The sequence below is a fragment of the Eleutherodactylus coqui genome, chromosome 2 (genome assembly GCF_035609145.1).
Source record: "Eleutherodactylus coqui strain aEleCoq1 chromosome 2, aEleCoq1.hap1, whole genome shotgun sequence".
Classification (NCBI taxonomy): Eukaryota; Metazoa; Chordata; class Amphibia; order Anura; family Eleutherodactylidae; genus Eleutherodactylus; species Eleutherodactylus coqui.
The window spans coordinates 53,958,424-53,979,718 of record NC_089838.1 but is presented as its reverse complement, the minus strand read 5'-3'; the positions used below and the strand labels follow the sequence as shown (position 1 = coordinate 53,979,718).

Genomic DNA, 21,295 nt, shown 5'->3' with positions numbered 1-21,295 from the left:
ACATTGTGCATTAATTATGAGCCATACAGAAGTTATAAAAAGTTTTTCACTTACCTGCTCCGTTGCTAGCGTCCTCGTTTCCATGGTTGCCGTCTAATTTTCGCCGTCTAATGGCCAAATTAGACGCGCTTGCGGAGTCCGGGTCGTCTTATCTTCTCAATGGGGCTCCGTGTAGCTCCGCCCCGTCACGTGCGGATTCCAGCCAATCAGGAGGCTGGAATCGGCAATGGACCGCACAGAAGAGCTGCGGTCCACGGAGGGAGAAGATGCCGGCGGCCATCTTCCGCAGGTAAGTAAGAAGTCACCGGAGCGCGGGGATTCAGGTAAGCGCTCTCCGGTGTTCTTTTTTAACCCCTGCATCGGGGTTGTCTCGCGCCGAACGGGGGGGGGGGGGGGGGGGGGGGGTGTTGAAAAAAAAAACAAACCCCGTTTCGGCGCGGGACAACTCCTTTAAGGACCTAGTGATTTTCATTGTCTCAGAGTCATAACTCGTTGCCGTAGCAACAAGGGGGGGGGGGGATTTGTATATCTTTGACGGCGCCACTCTGCGTACATACAGTGTGTCGGTACAGGTGACTGCTTGATTTGCTTCTTTTTTCTTAGGAGGCAAGCAAAAGAAGAATAGCAACTCTGCAATTAATTAAAATTTTTTAAAGCGTTCATTATGCGATAAAAGATTGACATTGTGTGGTTCGTTACAAACTCGGTAATACTGATTATGTGCTTTTTTTTGTTAGCCATTTGAAAAAGTTTTTATGGGGATTTTTTCCTCTAAAATTAAACTGACAATTTTTTTACTCCTTCAAGGAGACTTAAAGATGCAATTCTTCTGATGACTAGGCTAGTACCCTGCATAACTTAAGTAGTGCATTCCACAGCAGTGTATTAGACTCTTTGGGGGGGTGGGGTTGCTCATAGGCAGTTACAGAGAAGATATGGAGTCCCTTGTCAGGCATCTGGCTACCATGGGAATCCATTGGTACCTTGCAATCGCACTACCCTGTCATCTGCTGCAGTTGCTATTGCTTGTGGCATGTAAGGAGTTCATCTGCCAGGAACTGAAGTTTCGCCATTCCTAGCAGTTAGGGCAGGAGCATGGCTTGGCAGTAGTCAGCTGAGGCACCACTTAAAAAAAAAAGTGTACATGCAGTTTTAAAACCCCATTAGTGAGGTCAGCAAAGAGGTGTATTGGTGGTCACAAAGGGGTTAACTTCTACTTCTTCCATCATGCCCATTTTTTATCATTTCAAAAGGCCAGAGCACATGATGACAATCTTAAAGAGGCGCTTTAGTTCTCACCTGGCCTGAGAAGGTTTTTTTCTCCCATAATGTATCATTTCCAGCTGTAAATTCACAACCTGGGAGAAACTTAGCGCTCACATGTCACAAACTTAATAACAGGCAACATGCGGGGGCGGAGTCAGACATGAAGAATAAAGCCTCAAATTGCTACAAAGTACAAACCACCCAACTATAAGGGGGAACAAACTTTACCCCCATCCTTTGCGGGAGAAGGACAGACACCATGCAACAGATTTGTAAAAATCATGCAGCCTTATTGGTCTGATCCTGAATTACACCCTCTTATCCTCCAGTCACCTCCAGAGCTGCAGCTACAATTTTGATAGCTGCTTCTATGAATCCCCCAGAGGTGTGCAGGCAGGAAAAGCTTAAAAGAAGTCATGCAGTTCCGGTCTAGCAGTATTAGCACCTTTACTTCAGGCCTGGCTCCAACACCAAGTCCCATGGTATAGAGTCTTGCTCCGCCCTTTTGTTGGCAGGGGCTGACGTAGTGCAGCTCTCGTTGTGACTGGAGAATAAAACCTGATGCCCTTCAGAATCAGCACCAGAAAAGGCAAACAGAGGATTAATAAAGATTCTCAGCTGTTTAGGTCGTTTATATTTTGGCACAATAGATTGTCACAAGCACCCTTACAACCAGGAATCAACGCCATGGCCAGTTTGGAAGTTGCCCTTCTGCCAACAAATTTTCAAAATGTCCAAAAACAAACTAAACCCCCTGAACTCTGTGCCCGCATCATTTCACCCCCTCCATATATTTCTGTAGATTGGTGATCTGTCTCCCAGTTATGTATAATAGTGAATGCTACAGCCTGTGATTAGCGTTGTTCTTTGTCCCTGGTGGTTACTAAAGGTGGAATAGGGGGCTTACATTATGCCAAATGCTGTGGGGAAAAATAAGTGCCAGTCTGTTTGGCAACAGGGCCGCTGGAGCTGTAAGTATCCTATGTGCGCCAATTATTACCGCATGCCCAGTGCAGCTGCCTACCTGGCGAACTGAATGCAACATCCTGAAAATCCTCGATTCAGATTGATTGGGAATAAAACAATTTGGAAACAACAAAAACAGACAATAATATTAATGATTCACCCAGGAAGCTCCGCTCACTGGCTCCACCGCCCGCTCACCCCTCCGGTGCCCACCTCAGGACACCTCAATGATTTCCATACTGCCGGAGAAGCTGGTTTGGCTGCCAACTTTACCCAGCTCCTCCCGGATTCGGCTGTCTACTAGTTCGTCTCCGAACTCCATTTGGCAGCTGCGCCTTTTGAACTGCTTTTCAAAGGGACTTTCCTCGTGCCAGCTGCGGCGAGAGTCCCCGCGTGCGCTCAGCTTCTGCCTCCTGCGCACTGCACAGCAAGGGTCCACAGGCAGTTGACCGCAGCTGAAGGCCATTAGGTTTCCACCTCCATACAAAGCAGATGCAGAGTAGAAGTGAGAAGGACCATCGGGGTTAAAGTACCAACTGCCAGTCAGCGAGGAGGGCTGAGTCGCCAGAATGTCCGAGTGCCAGTCTTTCAGGCCCAGAGCCGGCTTGGCCAAATGCTGTTGGCTGCTGGACAGTCCAAACAGAAAGTTACTTTTACGATTGTCCTCCATGCTACCACTCCGGAAAAGCGGAGCTGCCAAGGAACGGATGCTGCTGCAGCTCATCATCTGCTGCCGTGCTTTGCTTTCTGCTTGCCAGCAACAACTGGGCGGCTCCAGGACCCTCACAGTTGCGTGTTCTCGGTCAGGGCTGGCCTCCGGGGTCTGCTCCGATACCTCCTCCACTGGGGAGAACTGACACATTTTGCTGCCGCCTCCCTCCAGACCACTTGAGGTTTTGTAGAATTCAGTGTGCTCCTCCGTTGCAGAGGTTCTGGACGGTGCACTGGCTGTGCTGCAGTAAGACACAGACTTGATGTCCAGAGAGAAGGAACGTTTCATCTTATTGCTGTCCTCCAGCTTCTCATGCTGCGATACGTGCAGACAGTTGAGGCCCTGCAGGAGCGGAACCGCCTCTTCCTCCTGCGCGGATGAGGTAGGATGAGTGAGCGGTAGACTCACCGGCTGCAGAGGAACCTCTGCCGTGAGGGTGCAGTGCTCTAGCTGTAGCTTCAATTTGCACACCGGGGTCATCTGGCCAGTCTGGTTCTTGATCTTCTTCTCAAAGTCCAGGAGCTGACCCAGGAAGTTAAAGTTCGGGGAGATGGTCGGTCTTTTCTCCTTAACGAACCTGCGGAGATGAACAAAAGTGTTGAAGGCGTCTCAGATGTACAACACAGATTCCAAAAAAGTTGGAACGTTGTGTAAAATGTAGATGAATGTTAGGGGTAAAAAAAGGATGCAATGATTTTGAAATTTAATCTAACCATATTTTATTCCCAACAAAACATACAACATATCAGAGGGGGAGGGCCTTTTTTTTTTTAACATTTAATTTAAAAAAATTAGCTCTTTTAGAAGTTGACGGCAGCAACACATCTCACGAAAGGGTTAGCAAATGGCTGAAAAAGTGGTACCCAAAAAAAAAAAAAAAAGGGGTAAATTTTCTACCTAGTCACATGACTGTATAGAAAGAGCATATTGGGGAGGCAGAGTCTCTCAGAAGCAAGGATGATCAGAGATTCACAGATTTGTGAAAAACTACATCTAAAAATTGTGGAATAATATCAGAAAGATATTCCTCAATGTAAAGTTGTGAAGACTTTGAATCTTTTGATGATATTATGTACTGTACATGGAGGGATATTCAGAACATCTGGAGGAATTCATGTGCACAACGGACAAGGCTGGTAGTCAATATTGGGTACTGGAAATCCCTTGAGATCCCTTGAGATCGAGACCGAGAGAGAGACCGAGAGAGAGACCGAGAGAGAGACCGAGAGAGAGACCGAGAGAGAGACCGAGAGAGAGACCGAGAGAGACCACTCTCGCTCTCTCCTTGCTATGGGGAAACCACGAAGCCCTGCTGAAAAGGCACTATCAATGCCAAGCCATAACTAAAAGGTTGTAGAACATATGCTCCATCCAAACGTAGTCTCTTTCAGGAAAGGCCTTGCATATTTCAGCAGAACAATTGTAAACCTCATACTGCATCCTTCACAACAGCATGGCTTCACAGAAGAATCCAGGTGATGAACTGGCCGCCTGCAGTCCAGATCTTCACAAATAGAAAAGATTTGCCGCATTATGAAACGAAAAATCCAGCAAACACAACCGAGGACTGTGGAGCGGCCAGAATCCTACATCAGACAAGAAGGGGCAACATTCCTCTCCCAAACCCCCAGCAATTGGTCTCCTCACTTCCCAGAAGAGGGGATGCTACACAATGGTAGTCACGGCCCCGCCCACCTTTTGTGAGATGAGTTGCTGCTGTGAACTTCAAAAGAAGTAACTTTTTAAAAATGAAATGGAACAATGTCCCTTCCCCCCACTCGATATGTTCTATTGTGGCTAACATATGGTTAGATGAGATTTTGGAATTATTGCATTCTTTTTATCTTCACATTTTACACAACGGCTCAATTTTTTTTTTGCATCCTTTGGCAGCCATAATTGGTGTTACCTGCACACAAGCCAAATTAAATTTTTACCATTCAAAGAGGTCTGCTGGTGTAAGGGTGTTACCTGTAAGCCTCGTCCAGGCTCATGTCCATCCTCTTCATGATGTAGGCAATGGCAATCGTTGCAGATCGCGAGATCCCTGCCAGGCAGTGGACCAGGACGCGCCCATTAGACGCATTGGCCTTTTCTATGTAACAAAACCCAAAGTTCAGTCAGACTGAAGAAATAACAACAAAGATGGTCACGCAGAGTAGGGGCATGGTCAGCAGCGCTTTACGGTATGGTCTTACCTATGAAATCCACGGACTTGTCCAGCCAGGGCAGGATCTTCTCACAAAAGCTGTCGTTTACCGGGACGCGCAGGAAATGTGAGTCGCAGATGAAGTCGGGTTTCGGACAAGTGTTGCTGGCATTCAGCACAAAACCGATCTCATTCTGCTGCATCAGCTCCTGTGAGGGAAGCAAATCGCAATAATGAAGACAGATCGCCAGAGATTACAGCGTTTGCAGTGCATCAGACGGCGTGAAAGATTCCATCTCACCTTATTGAGCACGTCTCGCTGGCAGCCCAGGTAGAGATGAGGCAGGATACGTGTGGGGCCGACGTTGGACAGGGGGAGGCACGGCTGAGAGATGCAGGTGGGGACGACGGACGCCTTCCCTTCACACAGGCCAGGGAAGTAGGATGAGAACTCATAGAATCCGCCTGGAAGAGCGCAAGACGCAGTTGACGGAATAACCAAGGACGGCAAGTCTGGTGTACACAATCCTCCGAAAGCTCAACATAAAAATTTCTTCTGCCCCGATGGTTTGTTACAATGCATCAGTCTGGAGTCCAGTATGTTTAGCAGATGGGCGGACATCACTTACCTGACAGGAGGTGCACGTGGCTGAACAACTTCTCTAGCTTCCCAAGCAGCACGGAGAGGAAGCAGTCACCGGGCAGCAACGTGACGTCCGCCGAGCTCTGATCATACACGACTACCTGCTGCACCTGGCACTTCAGCTCCACCTGCTGGGACAGCAAAGGGTGGCAGGTCGGTAAATGATGAACAGCAGAAGTGCAACATACAAAACGTCAGCACTGCTACATCGGTTCATATACTGCCCAGTACTACTTCCCTGGGTGCAAACAGCGCTCAAATATTGTGTAATTACATCTGTGGGGTGCGGAATACAGAAGGACAGGAAGGATTGTATACACAATATGCACTGGATATTATTATATTACAGTATTATGCTAAAGCTTTAGGCAGCTGTGGGAAAAAAATGCTGCAGAATAAGAACGCTTCCAGAAATAGAAGGGTTAATTGTATTTTGTAAATTGACAGAAAACTAATTGACCAAATAAAGGAGAAATCCCATCAGTACTCTGTGTGACACCTTCACCTTCAGCATCAGGTCTTCCAGGGACACTTGTACAGTCAGGGATTACATTCCAGTGTACGAGTGGTCTTCAAGGAAGAATTTCAAAATTGTGGCCAAAGAGCTGATGCAGAAACAAGGCCAACCGACTCAATTATGTACAAAAACATGGGAACTGGGGTGCTGAAAAACATACAATCATGAGTGTCTGCAGGCAGCATTGAAGCATGGTGGAGAGCGGTACAATCGTGTCTGCAGGCAGCATTGAAGCATGGTGGAGAGCGGTACAATCGTGAGTGTCTTTAGGCAGCAGTGAAGCATGGTGAAGAGCAGTACAATCATGAGTGTCTGTAGACAGCAGTGAAGCATGGTGGAGAGTGGTACAATGAGTGTCTGCAGACAGCAGTGTGGAAGCTCCCTAAAAGTTTAGGGCTGCATTCCAGCATATGGAGTTGAGGATTTGGTCAGGACTAAAAGTGTACTCCATGCAGATACTCAGCCAACATGCAATACCATCGGGGAAGCGTCTGGCTGGATGTTGGGGGGTGGTTGTCCTACTTTAGAATAAATTTGGAGCAAATGTCATTAAGAACTATCTTCAGTATAAGGAAGAACAAGGAGTCCTTGAAGTGATGATACGGCCCCACAGAGCTCTGATCTCACATCAATCCAGCCTGTCTGGGATTACATGAATGACAGAAGGATTGGGGCGAGCAGACAGCGACAGAAGATATGTGCTTAGGCCTCCAAGATGTCTGAAACAACATCCCTGTTGAGCACCTCCAAAACCTGTGTGCAAGTGTCGCTAGAAAAACTGATGCTAAAGGTGAAGGAGTCACCAAATATGGATGGGATTTTTATTTCTCTTTTCTTCAGTCACCTTGCTTTTTTAATTGACAACGATTGGAAATTCTATTTCTGGAACCGTTCTTACTCTGCAGCAATTTTTCCACAGTGCTCTCAATTGTGTGAAAGTATCGATTGCAGAGAGGAAGGCAATTTCTGGTGGTGGTGATTTTTTTGGTGGCCATTTTGAACTCTGCCATATTGAAGGGGGTCATGTGATACATTAATCCTGGCTAGAAGTGACTCAGAAACACAGCAGAGGTGTCAGTTTTGTTTTATCTTTACTTGTTTCGGAGTTAAGTGAGGTCCTTCATGTGTCCAGCATTCCGTCAGACGCTGGTGGTTAAACGTCTAATTCAGCCTTCGTAAAGAACTGCAGTTGACATTTCTTCACAGCGCTGTAGCATTTGCAGTTTCAGGTGAACTATATTGTGTATATTTTCTGCATACACACACTTTAAATAGCATCAGAAATAAAAGTCCGAAAGTGTTACGTCGGGCGGCCATTCTGTAGGCGCTCTACAAGTATCTCTGGGGCCATTAAAAGTCTCTTGTGGGAAAAAAAAAAAAAAAATACACAATATGGTTCACCTGAAACGGCGAATCCTTCAGCGCTGTGCAGAAGTATCACCTGCAATGCTTTATGAAGGCTGGATTAAGCATTTAACCGTGTGCTCCCGGTGAAATGGTGGCTGCCTGAAACACATCATGTAAAGCACTTTGTGAAACTTTATCCTCACTAAACTCTGAAACAAGATAGGGAAAAAGACACTTCCAGTGAGTTTCTGGGTAAATTCTAGCCAAGATCAATACATCACATGACCCTCTTCCTATTAAAAACCCTGAGCTGAATTAAATATGGCAGAGTTCAAAATGGCCGATGAAAGAATCCTCCACCCCCCCAAAAAAAATATATATATATGCAACCTCCTTCGCAATACTTTAACTGGTGTACTACTGAGAGTATTGACTTCTAGTGCATTAAAGAGGTGTGTCCAAACTTTTGCTTCACTATTCCTCTACATACATATATACACACACAGAAGAAGAGCAGCATAAAGGATGAGAGTAGTAGTGCGGGGTTTCGGCCTGTATCCCACCTTCTGTTTGGCCGAGTGTTGGATAAGCTCGGTGATCTGCACTTTGTCCTGCTGCAGCCGCCTCTTCATCAATTTGGAGCAGTTGATGTTGACGGCGTCTAGGATGTGGGAGGTGTTATAATCCACGAAGGGACGGCTGTCAATCAGAAGCACCTTTTCAGCGCCGCCCTCCATCCATGTCACCAGCTTGTCCACAGTCAGCAGCCGGCAGTGCAGGCCCAAGGTGGCCATGGCCACACCGGGAGTGAAGGGGGGGGGTCAGTTGCCTGAGGTGCTCAGGGTTTTAAGCGGTTCATGATGAAACGGACGCCATCAGGGCTTTCGGCTCCGGATCTGCTGCTGACGTACCCAGCAAGGTTTAGTTAGGACATCATTGCCTTCAGCTGACGCCACGAGTACTACGGGTGGAAAAAATAAAACAAAAACAGGTAAATGGTTAATAAAAGTGAGCACGGCCTTTACTAGACAACCATAGGAGACTGCTAGGGGGAGTCACCTAGCTTGGCACACCCCCTGAATAGCATATACAGTTAGTCTCCTACTGGTTCAATTTCATTCTATTCATGGACAGGGGAGCTCAAAATATGGTGGGGCTCCCGGCCATCACTGAGAAGACCCTCACAACACATGCAAGAAAGAAGAGTCAGCACTGGGCGCCATCTACAACATAATTCCGATTATCTGTAGTGCCGCCGCGCACAGAAGTACCAGGATGTCACCAACAGTCCTTCTATAGATTGTCTTTCCTCGTTAAGTTCCCAGCAGGGTGACTGATCCTGTTCATTGCTGATGTTACCCGGTTAATGGTCAACAGCCGCAAGTAAAAGATTAAACCACAGACAGCAAAGTTTCCTCAGAGAAGCCTCCCACAGCCGTAATGTGACCGTTAGATTGCAGCAGATGTGTATCACATCTCATGTGGCGCTCACATTCAAAGCTGAATTCAGTTTCAGGTTAATGCTCAGGCAGCATTCTCAGGGATATCGCCACTGCTCTCTAGCAAAGGGATAGGCGGCATCCTCAGTGATGTTGTCACTGCTCTCTAGTAAATGGATAGGTGGCATCCTCAGTGATGTCACCACTGCTCTCTTGTGAATGGATAGGTGGCATTCTCAGCTAAGTCACCGCCGCTCTTTATATAATAACTAGTTATTAGTATTATTTATAGTTCCAGTGTTTCTGGTAGCGAAATGCACTACTTATAATATAGTGAATGACATGATCACATGTAACTCGCTGAAGGACCTGTGATGACTGTTGGAGTTGGTCAAAACATCGAAGCACCTGTGATGACGTCACCGTCATGTGATCCGCAGCGGAGCATGTAATAACTCAGTCACTCACGGACAAGTGGTTGTTAGTACTTTGATGCTGAGCGACACATCGGATTATGACTTGTCCGCTGTGTAAAGTTTGAGGATTTCAGCCTCAGCTTGGGTTAAAGTCTAGAGCTGAGATCAGCAGCTGCACAGATGAAGTCATGTGATCTTTGGCCTTGGAACATAACCTAAATGAAGTTTGTTTAGAGATAAGAGAAGCAGTGATTTCACAGGGCAGCGCAGGGCACGCCCGAGGTGACGGACAATCACCCAGCTCTCCTGAACAGCACATTATACTGACGCGCATGAGCCACACACAGGACTGCTGCCCTTCCTGCTGCCGCACGAGTCACCCAGCTTTTCCACAAGCAGATCTAATGAATGTGATATTTGGAGGACGGCTTCAGGGCGTTCGATAAAGTGACCCGCGGGTGCAGGTAGCAGCCCCAACCACCTAGTGATTGATACTAAAAACACTCCTTACCGCACCCACGAAGACATGAAAGTTCCCCCCACCCCCGAGCACTGCGCCTTGGAAGTGGCACTTACCACATTATACTCCACTCACATCCAGAGCTGCAGGCACAACTCTCACTAACAAAGATCTCAGAATGAAGCTTTTGTACATCAGATTAGAGAAAACACTACATCTCCCACAATGCACTGCAGCCGAGCAAACTCTCAGCCCCGCTACCCGGGCCCAGCAAGATGCCACCAGCTCCAAGAGGTCTCGCAGTAGCTGCAGTCTTCACATGAATGCAAGAGGAGCGTCCCAGGAAGAATCGCGAGAATAGTCACTAACAGCCATAATAGCTCAGCAAATCCTCATGCGCCAATCCTGAATACATAGGCTCTTAAAGGGCTGGTGCCTGCAACGTTATAGTTCGTTGTCTTTCTGTTCAACGTTTTCAGGATCTCTGCTTGCTGAGATTTATTTTTATTATACAGAAACAAGTGCCGGCCCTTTAAGAACAGTGACAACCTATCCGTGATTTGTTTCTGCTCTTAAACGTCTTCTGGTATCTCTGCTTGCTGAGATCTCCATCCCAGACTGGTCCTGCCTTAGGAGCTGATGTTTTGTAACAGTTTAGCTCCTGGAGTATGGTCTGGATTGGAAACAATTGTAACAAACCCTCCATTGTGAGTGGGTGAGCTGATCCATTCATTTACAGCAAGCGGAGCGGTGATGAAGGTTTTATGAATAATTAAGTAGAAGCTGCGCCTGTGTTAGTGACTAAGAACCCTCTAACGACCGCGTGTAGCAAATCCCATGCCACGCCAGTGGCTGTGCCAATCTATCCGGCACATTTCATCATTTTATTATCACCAATGTTTTACGGTAGCAAAGGCGGCGCACTCGTGTATGCAAGGCTCGTCTGTTCTCTCCATTTCATGTAGCATAGCTTCCCCATGACATCAGCCACTGTGAGCCCGCCAGTTGGGGGTGCGATCTCTCTCCCTCCTTCGCAGCTGTGATCAGAATGTAGCATGATGTCACCTGGCCCTTTAATGCTTCACCCTCCGGTGGAGATTTCCAAAAGGGGACTTTTTTCTTTATCTCCTTCCCAGAAACCAAGGATTTTATCCGTACAGGAACGACACCTCCTTCCATCCGGCAGCAGTGATGACGGTTCAGGCCGCAAATCCACGCAAGGATTTAGCCATTTTTAATGCATGGATGAAAATCTGCCGTGTGAAAGAGGCGTTACTAAACGGAAGTATCCTGTGCCGCAGCAGAGTTCAGAGGAACTGCTGATCCCGATGACTTTACCCTTTGATCATGGTGATCAAAGGAGAATCCTTCGATCAGTTCACTGGAAGACAAGAGGGAGGACCGGGGTGGGGGGCTCTGTGCAAGCGGCACTGGTGGTCTAGAAAGACCCCCAAGACTGATGGCACCCTTAAAACCTGTTGTGCGCATATTCTGTGGCGTTCAATAGTCACATTTCAGATTTGTCGCAAAAAAAAAAAGGAACGTGTCAATTTAACATGACATACAGAACAGGTTTTCCACACTGAGCTTTTCTTCGGACGCCGCTGTGAACGAGATGCACTCATAAATTGTCCAATTTGACACAAATTTTACCACGGACGTTGAGCCAAAATTTGCATTATTATTTCATGTGACATTCTGCGCTCTGGGGACGGGGTTTCCACATCCTTCTGCAATGGGAAGTCACAGTGCAGGCGACTGCTGCTGCGGGAATAAATCCGCAATGGAAATAAGAAAAACTGCGTGTTAGGGCTCATTCACAGGTTATACAGATTCCATTCCGTGAATCTGCAGCGTATTCGCAGTTATGCTTCCGTGAAATCATTGCATACTTATTTACACAGGGAAAAAAAAAAAAAACACGCAACCACGGTCTGTTAACTAAATGCACAGTGAATACACATCATACAGGCCAAAATAGGACATGCGACCATGCAAGTGAAAATTGCGTGAAAAATACACCCATCAAAATCAATTTCACTCTGCGTGTAAAAAAAAAAAAAAAAAGTGTGTGTAACGTTGCGCAAATACGCCCATTTGAATGAGCCCCACTGAATATCAATGAGAGACAAATCGTGGGCGGATCCGCGGCAGTTCACTCTGCGCATCGGTGGCAGAAATCCAAAATGTCAGACTTAGATTTGATGAATCAAGATAAATATTAGATACTGATCAGATGTGCGAACGCACAAGAAGGCCGAGACAAATGGGTTTGATTTCCAGTCGCAAAAGTTAACCCATTACAATCAGTGTGGGTCAGTTTTTTTTCTGTAACCTCTTGCGGTCATTTAAGAAAATCAGACCATAAGGGAACGTTTTACGTGAATATTCCACAGAGAAAAATCTGCATCCAAACCACACGAAAAGCCGCCTGAAATCTGCGCTATTTCCAGCTTAACATAAACCCCCCCCCCCCCCAAGCCTGCATCTCACATAGCTTTTGTATTTGCATTCAATTGCATTTCCATGGAGTTTTATGTGCACCAAAAGTGAGGCATAAAACGGCATGCGCCTTGAGGTGACACAGAAAAGTTTTGCACTGCAGTTTTCAGCCAATCGGCTTCTAGATCAGATGGACGCGATCGCAATACGCTTCTCCTGTGAAAGCCAATCAAATGAAAAACGCAGTGCAAAACAGTTTTGTTTCATGTTGGCCTCTCTCACACAGGCGTTTTAAAAACGCCATGCTTTCATGCGTTTTTGAAAGCGTTTGACTGTGTTTTAAGCAGTTATAAATGTAACCACCCAAGCTGAAATGCCAGAACTGACAAAACGCAGTCAAAAAACACAATCTACTGCGGTTTTAGCAGCGCTGAAATCGTACCCTATTCATTTCAATGAGCAAAAGCATTGAGTTTTTTAAAACACAAAAACGGCGCGATTTTCGAGCGCTCTGTTGTATTTTCGCATTACCATCATAATTGCTGTCAAATAATGTGACACGCTCAAAAACGCTGATTTAAAGAAAAAAAAAAAAAAGCAATAAAAATTTTTCTGACATGCGTGAGAGTGGCTTCACTTTTGCCTCATTTTTGATGCACAATTACAATATCAAACAAGCTTGCAAAACTTCAAAGAAACACGCAAGAAAAGCCATGACGCCCGCGGACTCTTAGAACACGCTGCAAAACAGCTGGACTGTGATTTTTTTAAAAGTTTTTTCTAAACCAAGGGCTGTCAGTTTGTTTAATAATCGCAGCCGGTCGGATTACAGTCAGATTTCTCGGACGACAGCTGCCCGTTTAAGTTAACAAAAACCTATTACGTGAAAACCGGTGACCTGCAGAAGTAAACGACAGACTCATGCAAAGTCTATGGACGGAATACGGACATGCAGATTTACTACAACCGGTCTGTTTTTCTGCAGGCGAACAAGCAGACATGCTCATCTGAATAGGACTTTGCAGGTTTAAAAAATAAATAAATTTTAAAAAAAAGTTATAAATAAAATCTAACAGCAAAAATAAAAGAAAAAATGGACCAAAAAAAAAAAAAAAAGCGCAATTTAGGATGAATACTGCTTTCTGGCGCAAACATTATGTCACAACTTAAACGCTGTAGTACTTAGGAGTCTGCACAACCAAAAAAAACAGGCTATTCAGAGAATTTAAAAAAAGGAATCTGTGCTGGAAGTATAAAGAAAAAAAAAGGGATATGCGCTAATCTATAGGCCTCCCAAACTGCGCTAAAGAATCACAACTTCCCCGGCTTCTAACGAGACCGCAGATGGGCCTTCATGGGGGAAAAGGAAAAAAGAAAAAATAAATTTACAAAAAAAAAAAAAAGGTTTTGATGGCCGTGTAGGGATTAAAGTGACAAAACGCACGATTCGGGGTTTCTTATAAACAATGTTATTTTTCCATTTTCCCTACTCGGAGATACAAATGGTTGCCGACAATGCGTATTAAAGGGCCGGTGCCTGAGTGCTAGGCTATAGGATGCGACCGCAATGTAGCCTTAAAGGACCAGCGCCCAGTCTTGTACGTAATCATCATGTAATGAAAAATTCTGCAGCCTTTTGACAGTTTGGGGGACATTTATGAACTAAATGTACAGGATAGGAAAGTCCCAAATTTTTGCACAGAAGTTGACACTTTTCTTCCTCACGGGCCGGCCACTTTTCTGAAGAGTAGGCGGGGCTTGTCGTGAGTGAACCGACATACTTATGTATAATTTACACCACAAACTGGTCGGGACTCTGTGTACATTTCTGTTTGGCGCACTGAGGAGGCAGGGACGCACACAATACACAAACGGGCGTGCATTCGCAGAGATCAGACTATGCCGAGCTTTAGTAAACGTCCCTCCAATGTGTTTCAATTTTCCAAGTCAAACATTGGTAGACTGCAAACCCATTCCTCTCGCGGAGGGTTTGTTACAATGCATCAGTCTGCAGTTCTCAAGCTTTATGTAGACTGGATACATTGTAACAAAGCTTCAGCTGTGCGATGTAGTAGGTCACAAGGGGTCTTCAGCCTTAGAGGGGCCGCCCTGAGATTTAGGGTGCATTTATTCAAGTGAATGCGATAGTGGTCTGAGAAACGATCGATCTTAAAACCGCAATTTTCACTGCGAGCGGGAGGCGTTTTGCATGAAAATCACATGCGGCACATTAATTATTGCAAACGTAAACAATCGCAAGTCACTCCCGTTGGAAGAATTGTGAGATTGCGTCACACTCACATGTACATGTCAGCGCAATGCGATTTTACCTGGCTCATCCCAAGTAACAGGCACGTTTTCTGTGAGGACACGCTGCCATTTTTCCAGCTTGTATTGTAAGTGTGAGGGGGAAATCAACGCACTGGAAACAATGGGTTAATATGCCACATGAGTACTGATCGTAGCGCACATTAACAGAACTTGCGAACTCGGCAGGTTATGTCACACGGAGCAGAGACGCTGCAGGCGCAGCAAAACCTGCATCTGTCGGTGCAGATTTTGAATCGATATCAGCAGCAGATCCACAGCGATTTCAGGCTGCCTCACTGTGACGCACGGAGCGGCACTCACCGGACAGCCGCAGACGCTGCGTTAGTTGCTAGGTTTACTTCTGCATCACCTGACTGCGGCTCTTACTAGTGGTTGTTGGGTGAGGGATAAGAGACGAAAGGTACGACAGAATGAAAATCCAACATGGATTCCGTCACCTGAACAAACCCATGAGTCGTGGAGTGCGCCACATCTGTATAATATTTCGCACTGATCTCGCTACTTTTCGAAAGTGTGGTGAGAAGTGGGTGTGGTTTTGTCAAAGGGGAGGAGCTTCCTCCAGACCAACAGACTTACTACAATTCTGCTGGTGTAAATTATAGCGTAAATCTACATCAGTCGTTGTAGTTACCACAGACAGATGGCGAATGAGGCAAACGTTTCCAAAAGGAGCCAAAAGAACAGTCTTACCTGATAACAGAGAGCAGCAGCTCGCACCATAAGGCGAACGGACTGAAGGGGGAATGTCCCTTTAAGAGCTGAATTAACAGGGAATATAAGGGGGCTCCCGGGGTGTATTTGGGCATCTAGGATCGCCGCTCGGGTGGCTCTCTAGGTCACAGGTGTCAGTGACGCAAGCTGATGACGTCACGCCGCAGTACTCACCGCGAGTCCGGGCCTCCTGGTCGGGTCGGGTCACTGTCCGAGCGGAACGGGTGAGAGCGGCTGATGAAGTCACCGGGAAGAGGAGCCCCATGACGTAAGCGTCAGCCAATCAGAAGTGGGGGTGGAGATAGTGGCGTGGCCTCGGATTGCGTCACTCGTCTGGGCGGGGATTTGACGTCATGCATGGGAGTCCCAGCAGCTGCGGGCGATCTGCAGTAAAGGATGCGGGGTAATAATGTGGTGTCATCACAGATGGGGGTAATAAGGTCGTGTGATCACCGACGGGGACCAATAATGTGGTGCGATCGCCGAGTGGAGGTCAGGGTGCATTCACACGAACGTATATCGGCTCGGTTTTCACGCCGAGCCGATATACGTTGTCCTCATGTGCAGGGGAAGGGGGAGGCTGGAAGAGCCCAGGAGCAGGAACTGAGCTCCCGCCCCCTCTCTGCCCCTCTGCACTATTTGCAATGAGAGGAGGCGGAACGGGGCGGGGCTAAGTTCCGGGAATTAGCCTCGCCCCCGTCCCGCCTCTCCCCATTGCAAATAGTGCAGAGGGGCGGAGAGGGGGCGGGAGCCTCAGTTCCTGGCCCTGGCTCTTCTATCCTCCCCCCCTGCACCCGAGGACAACGTATATCGGCTCGGCGTGAAAACCGAGCCGATATACGTTCGTGTGAACGCACCCTAAAGGACATTGCTCTCTCCTGGTTCTCCTCCTACCTATCTGTCTACTCATTCAGCGTCTCGTTTGCAGGTTCTACCTCCCCTCCTTTTCCCATTGCTATTGGGGTCCCCCAGTGCTTGGTCCTCTGCCCCCTCCTCACCTCATCCCCTTGCTGTTCGGGTCCCCTGGGGCTCAGTCCTCAGCCCCCTCCGCTCCTTTCCCCTTGCTGCTGGGGTCCCCCAGGGCTCAGTCCTCGACCCCCTCCGCTCCTTTCCCCTTGCTGCTGGGGTCCCCCAGGGCTCGGTCCTTGGCCTCCACCTCTTCTCCATCCACACAGCCCCTATTGGACAAACCATCAGATTTGGCCTCCAATACCATCTCTACGCTGACAGCACCCAGTTAAACACCTCTTCCCGTGACATCACAGCAATATTCCTCCAAAACGCTATGTTTATTTATACACAGAACCTATGTATGACTGTATGGCTTGAAAAAGGTGCTTGAAAAAACACCAAAATGTGTTACCCTACGTTTTTATGATTGCTTAATAAAGAAGAGGATAACTCTACACTATTTGGCTGCCCCCCCTCCCCAACAGTAATTCAACGACAATAAAGCTTTCACTTTATCAGTGCCTGGATAAAAAAAAAGTTTTTTTTTTTTTCCTGTTGCAGAATTCCTTGCAAACCAATCACATCCATATCTGTGCCTTGTCATAAGTATGTTGTTATAAGTGTGTTTAAATATTCATGCCTCTTCAGATCTATTCCATTTTTAGCCTGACGAAGAGCCCGAGAGGTTCGCAAGCACGCTATTACATCATGTGTTTTTGTTAGCCATTAAAAGCTATCATATCTACAAGACCACGTGGTTTCTCTTGCTGGGAACAATCACATTTTGCTCTACTGGCTAACACCGTACCAAACCTTTGTTTTCATTAATGGTTGTCCTTCACAGAGAAACTCCCTAAAACAATAGCTTTATTAATACGGTATAGAATTTAGGCTAGAGGACAAACAAGACCCATACAGCAGGGTGTACACAAACCACACACAGGCTGAAGTCCACGATATATTTTATGTTGCTCCACAAAGAGATAACATCCCCGTGCTTCCAATAAGGGAACAATCCCCTTCAGCCCAAACATCCATTCTGACCAGTAATAAGGTTTGACTGTCTCCTTTAAGAAAAGTTACAAAAAGCGCTCCCAAACCAGAAAGGTGAAAACTAAGGATTGTTACTCAACTCTAGATCAAAAATAATCTTGGAACGATAATTGCCAGCCAAAATTTACAAATGATTCTGACGGCTCGTAGTTCCTTCTGATGACTCAGCATCTACTGACGACTCATCTATACAGTCAGTACTCTGCATGCCCAGTCAGGGGTGACTGCCAGTTCCTTCTAATGACCAATGATCAGATACTGGCAGGTCCCTAGTTCCTTCTGAAGGGCACCTTTTATGACAGACCATCTTTATGCACCCAAAAATCCGCCATCTGAACTAATGCATTGGGATCCAGTGCATCAGATGGTTGCGTATATCAGCTGGCCATGAGAATGGGGCCGATATACGCTCGTGTGAATAAGCTCGAAGGCTGAGGATCTATATTTGGAATTGTCTATTGCTATAGGCACACAGACTGCTGGTAGTGGCTTGAGGCATTTCCCTAGGAGAACCCTGGTTCATCAGGAGGCTGGCGCCAGTAGACATTACATGATGGGGTCCAATTAGATGCTCAGACTAGGATGTAACCACCGATAGAGTGTAATAATGTGGTGTAATCACTGATGAGGTGCAATAATGTGGTGTAATCATGGGGTGCAATAATGTAGTGTAATCACTGATGAAGTGTAATAACATGATATAGTGTAGTTACCAGTGTTCTTCAAGGTGGAGAAATCATCTAATGCTTGGGACAAAATTCTCCACTCTGTAAGGGACCTTTCGCACAGATTAGAATTCCGGCGCAAGACGCAGCCAAATCCGCAACTGAGGAATTCCACACTAAAATTCACAGGTCTAACTGTGGATTTTGGTGTAGAATTTATCGCGGCTTGCAGTGCGGTCTAATCTGTCCCACGTTAAAGGTCCCCCTGGGACTCTTCCTCATCTTAAAGTTGCAGAATTTCATTCTTACTTGGATACATTTTGCCCCATTAACTCTTTTAACCCTTCCTGTACATGTACGTCTTGGGAGAGAAACGATTTTGTCGAAATCCAGTATATGTACAGCAGATAGATAGGGAGGGCTCAGTAGCTGAATCTGCGCGACTCATAGCAGGCAGCACCTGTAACTGACAGGCAAGATCAGAGAGAACTCCGATCCAGGCCCTCAACCCTTTACATGCTGCCCCTTTTGCTATCCATCACGGAAGGCTGATTTGTTGCCATGGTAATCAGTATAGCAGTGATGGAAGGGGCTAGCATGGCTGCTTCTGCCAAAAAGAAATATAAGACACTGCAGTACAGAAGTATTACAGTGTATTATCTGCATGATCAGAGGAGTGCAGGTTCCCTAAAGGAAACGCAGAAACGGACGAAAAATGCAGGCAATTGCAATTTTTGGTTGTGTAAATACCGAAACCTGCGTCCGCCCTTGTGGACAAACCCTCCAGATACGGTTACTTGGCAGAATTTTTTTGTGTGAATTCCACAAAAGAAAAAAAAAAAAAAAAAAGAAAGAAATCGCTGCAAAATCTGTTTGACGTGAATCTGTGCGCAGCTTTAGTCAAAGGGAAAATCTACATGCAGAATTCTGATGCGAAAATAGCATTTCAGAGTCAAGACGTGCATTTCACTTTTGGATGTAGAAACTTGCAAAAATGCAATTTCCTGCATAAGAATTGTGGGCGCACATTTTTCAATTGACAGTGTTAATTCCGCGTGCAGATCTGTGCCAAACACCTTGGCGGATTTGGGCGAAATGTATTTAATGGCAGAATTCACACTGAAAATTCTGTGGTCGAACACTAATTCTGCCAGTTAACGTTGACCGCGACAGTTAACTCTTTAGATGCCGCTATCAAAGCTGCCCGCACATCTAAACAAACAATTAGTGGGAATGGGAAACCCTATCCTGCGCCCCATCAGCATCTCATGTGATGCAATAAGGGTTGCCAATGGGCTAGTATGGCAGCCCAGAGCCTACATAGATGCCTACCAAGTCCTGCCCAAGGCAACATCAAAGTTCCCTATATACTGCAATACTGAACTATTGCGTAAATATACCGTAGTACAAATGATGGCAAGTTCAAAGCCGCCCGTGGAGACAAAATAAAAGTAAAAGAAAATGTAATAAAGATTTAGAAAAAAATTGAATAAATAAGTTAAAAAAACAACTTTTCCAATAACAAAAACCTAAATGATTAAAAGACAAAAAACATTTGCTATAGCCATTTACATAAGTCACAATATTTATCCTGCACTGTGAAAGACATAAAAAAAAAATACAGAATTCAATTTATGGCATCCCAGCTACCAAAATATTTGAAATAAAAGTGATCAAAAGGATTTATGCCCCCCTAATAGTAATAATAAAATCTACAGCTCGGCCCAGAGCAACAAACCCTCACACGGCCCAATCGACTTTTTTTTTTTAAGTTACCGGACAGAAAACAATTAAGAAAATAAAAAAAATAAATAAAAATACACATGGTGTTCTCTCTGCAATAGTATCGCCCCACAGACCAAGGTTCATGTTTTTATTACACCCTGAACTGTGTAAAAACTCAACCTGTCAAAAAATGTACTATTGCATTTTTTGTTCATTTCTCCCCCCTTTTTAATTTTTTTTTCCCGTAAATTAAATTAAGAATTACAATTTGGCCCACAATAAAAATGCACGCAGGTCAATAAAAAAAATGAGCAAGTTATGGTTCTCGTAATAGAGGCCAAAAACGAAAATTTTCATTAAAAAAATTACTGGTCCTGAAGCGGTTTAAAGTATCCCATTATTATCCCGTAGGGTGAAGCAGATAAACCCAGAGCGGTTTGTTTTGAGGTCCACGACCAGCAACAAGTCGCCCCTAAAGGCCAAAACAAGCTGCAGTAGTCACACAGCTCCAGAGACCCTCATCCAGGGCAGCCGCTGCAAGAGTCATGTGACTGGAGACGCGCCACCTGACCTGCTGACGTCAGAGAGTCCGTACCCCGTGATTCACAGTGAATGGTTGTTTGGGTTAAATCAAGCAGAAGTGTTGTGGAATATAGATAAATGCATACCGTGCCCCCGACAGAGCACAGCAGTAGGCGGAGCTACCGCTGACTGGTCGTGCCAGCATTTGTCATCTCCACATCCAGAATTTTTCTCTCCGCCTTCTGCTGGCGCGTCGCCAGCGACTTTTTACATAACAGCTCTGACGTAGTTATAATGACGTAGTAATGTTGCAGGGGTGGATGGGAAATGTAGTCTGTACTTCCTCTTTCCACGGCTAACGCGAGGGCTGGAGAACTACACTTTCCATAAGGCCCCTCGCCATTTCCTGCTTTAAAGAGCAGGAGTCAGCTGAGCGATTGTAAACAAACTGGGCTTTTGCTGACAGGGGCCCAGCAGCTGGGTCAGGGGCCACAGAAGGACTCGTTCTGTGTATATCACGGACCTCAGCCTTCGCTTCATCCACTGTCGGCTGATGGAGGAGAACAAGGTGAGAGCAGAGAAAGTCCTCATTGTAATCTATAGGTGATGCTGCATTATAACCAGTGCAGTCGGGTCTGACCTGCTGGGAAGGAGGGGGCAGTGATAATGCCAGAGGGGGCTCAGAGAGGGCACAGGCTGGGGAAGGGGCAGCACAAGTACCAGAGGGGCCCTGGAGTGGGTGGGGCTGGGGAGGGAGCACCGTTACTGCGTTTCCCTGAAAATAAGACACTGTCAAAGGGGGCACAGTGTCTTATTTTCTTTTGGGGGGTGGGGTGTGTTGTACTTATCTGGTGAGCGGCGTCCCGATGGTGTCCGGCCGCGGCACGGCAGCCGTGTTTCACAGCTGACTTCTTCTGGCAACGGGGCTTTGAATACCCCGCCTCCAGCAAAGCGAGCGCTGCGATTGGCTAATCGAGCGC

The 21,295-nt window shown here is 46.3% G+C and overlaps 2 protein-coding genes across 8 annotated transcripts in view; one reads left to right on the top strand and one right to left on the bottom strand.

Annotated features, from left to right (window-relative positions):
• Positions 1-444: 444 nt before the first annotated feature.
• DUSP16 (dual specificity phosphatase 16) overlaps positions 445-21,295 on the bottom strand; it is a 38,612-nt gene continuing 17,761 nt past the window's right edge. Inside the window, exons 1-7 of one of the 4 annotated variants that reach the window (XM_066590999.1) lie at positions 20,462-20,667; positions 8,164-8,561; positions 5,723-5,867; positions 5,395-5,558; positions 5,143-5,302; positions 4,916-5,039; positions 445-3,521 (exon numbers count right to left, since the gene is read on the bottom strand). In XM_066590999.1, the coding sequence (XP_066447096.1) occupies positions 2,447-3,521; positions 4,916-5,039; positions 5,143-5,302; positions 5,395-5,558; positions 5,723-5,867; positions 8,164-8,394 (1,899 nt within the window). In that variant the 5' untranslated portion in view covers positions 8,395-8,561; positions 20,462-20,667 and the 3' untranslated portion in view covers positions 445-2,446. Of the gene's footprint in view, positions 3,522-4,915; positions 5,040-5,142; positions 5,303-5,394; positions 5,559-5,722; positions 5,868-8,163; positions 8,562-15,573; positions 15,907-20,461; positions 20,668-21,295 lie in introns of those variants that run through there. The other 3 variants (XM_066590998.1, XM_066591001.1, XM_066591000.1) reach the window with 3 other exon arrangements.
• Positions 20,706-21,295, top strand: part of CREBL2 (cAMP responsive element binding protein like 2) — a 15,527-nt gene continuing 14,937 nt past the window's right edge. For 3 of the 4 annotated variants that reach the window (XR_010790262.1, XM_066591007.1, XM_066591008.1), the window contains exon 1: positions 20,706-20,883. Coding sequence is in view for 3 of the 4 variants with exons in the window: in XM_066591007.1 (XP_066447104.1) it covers positions 20,869-20,883 (15 nt within the window). In the remaining variant the exon portion in view is untranslated. The remainder of the gene's footprint in view (positions 20,884-21,295) is intronic. The other variant, XM_066591006.1, reaches the window with a different exon arrangement.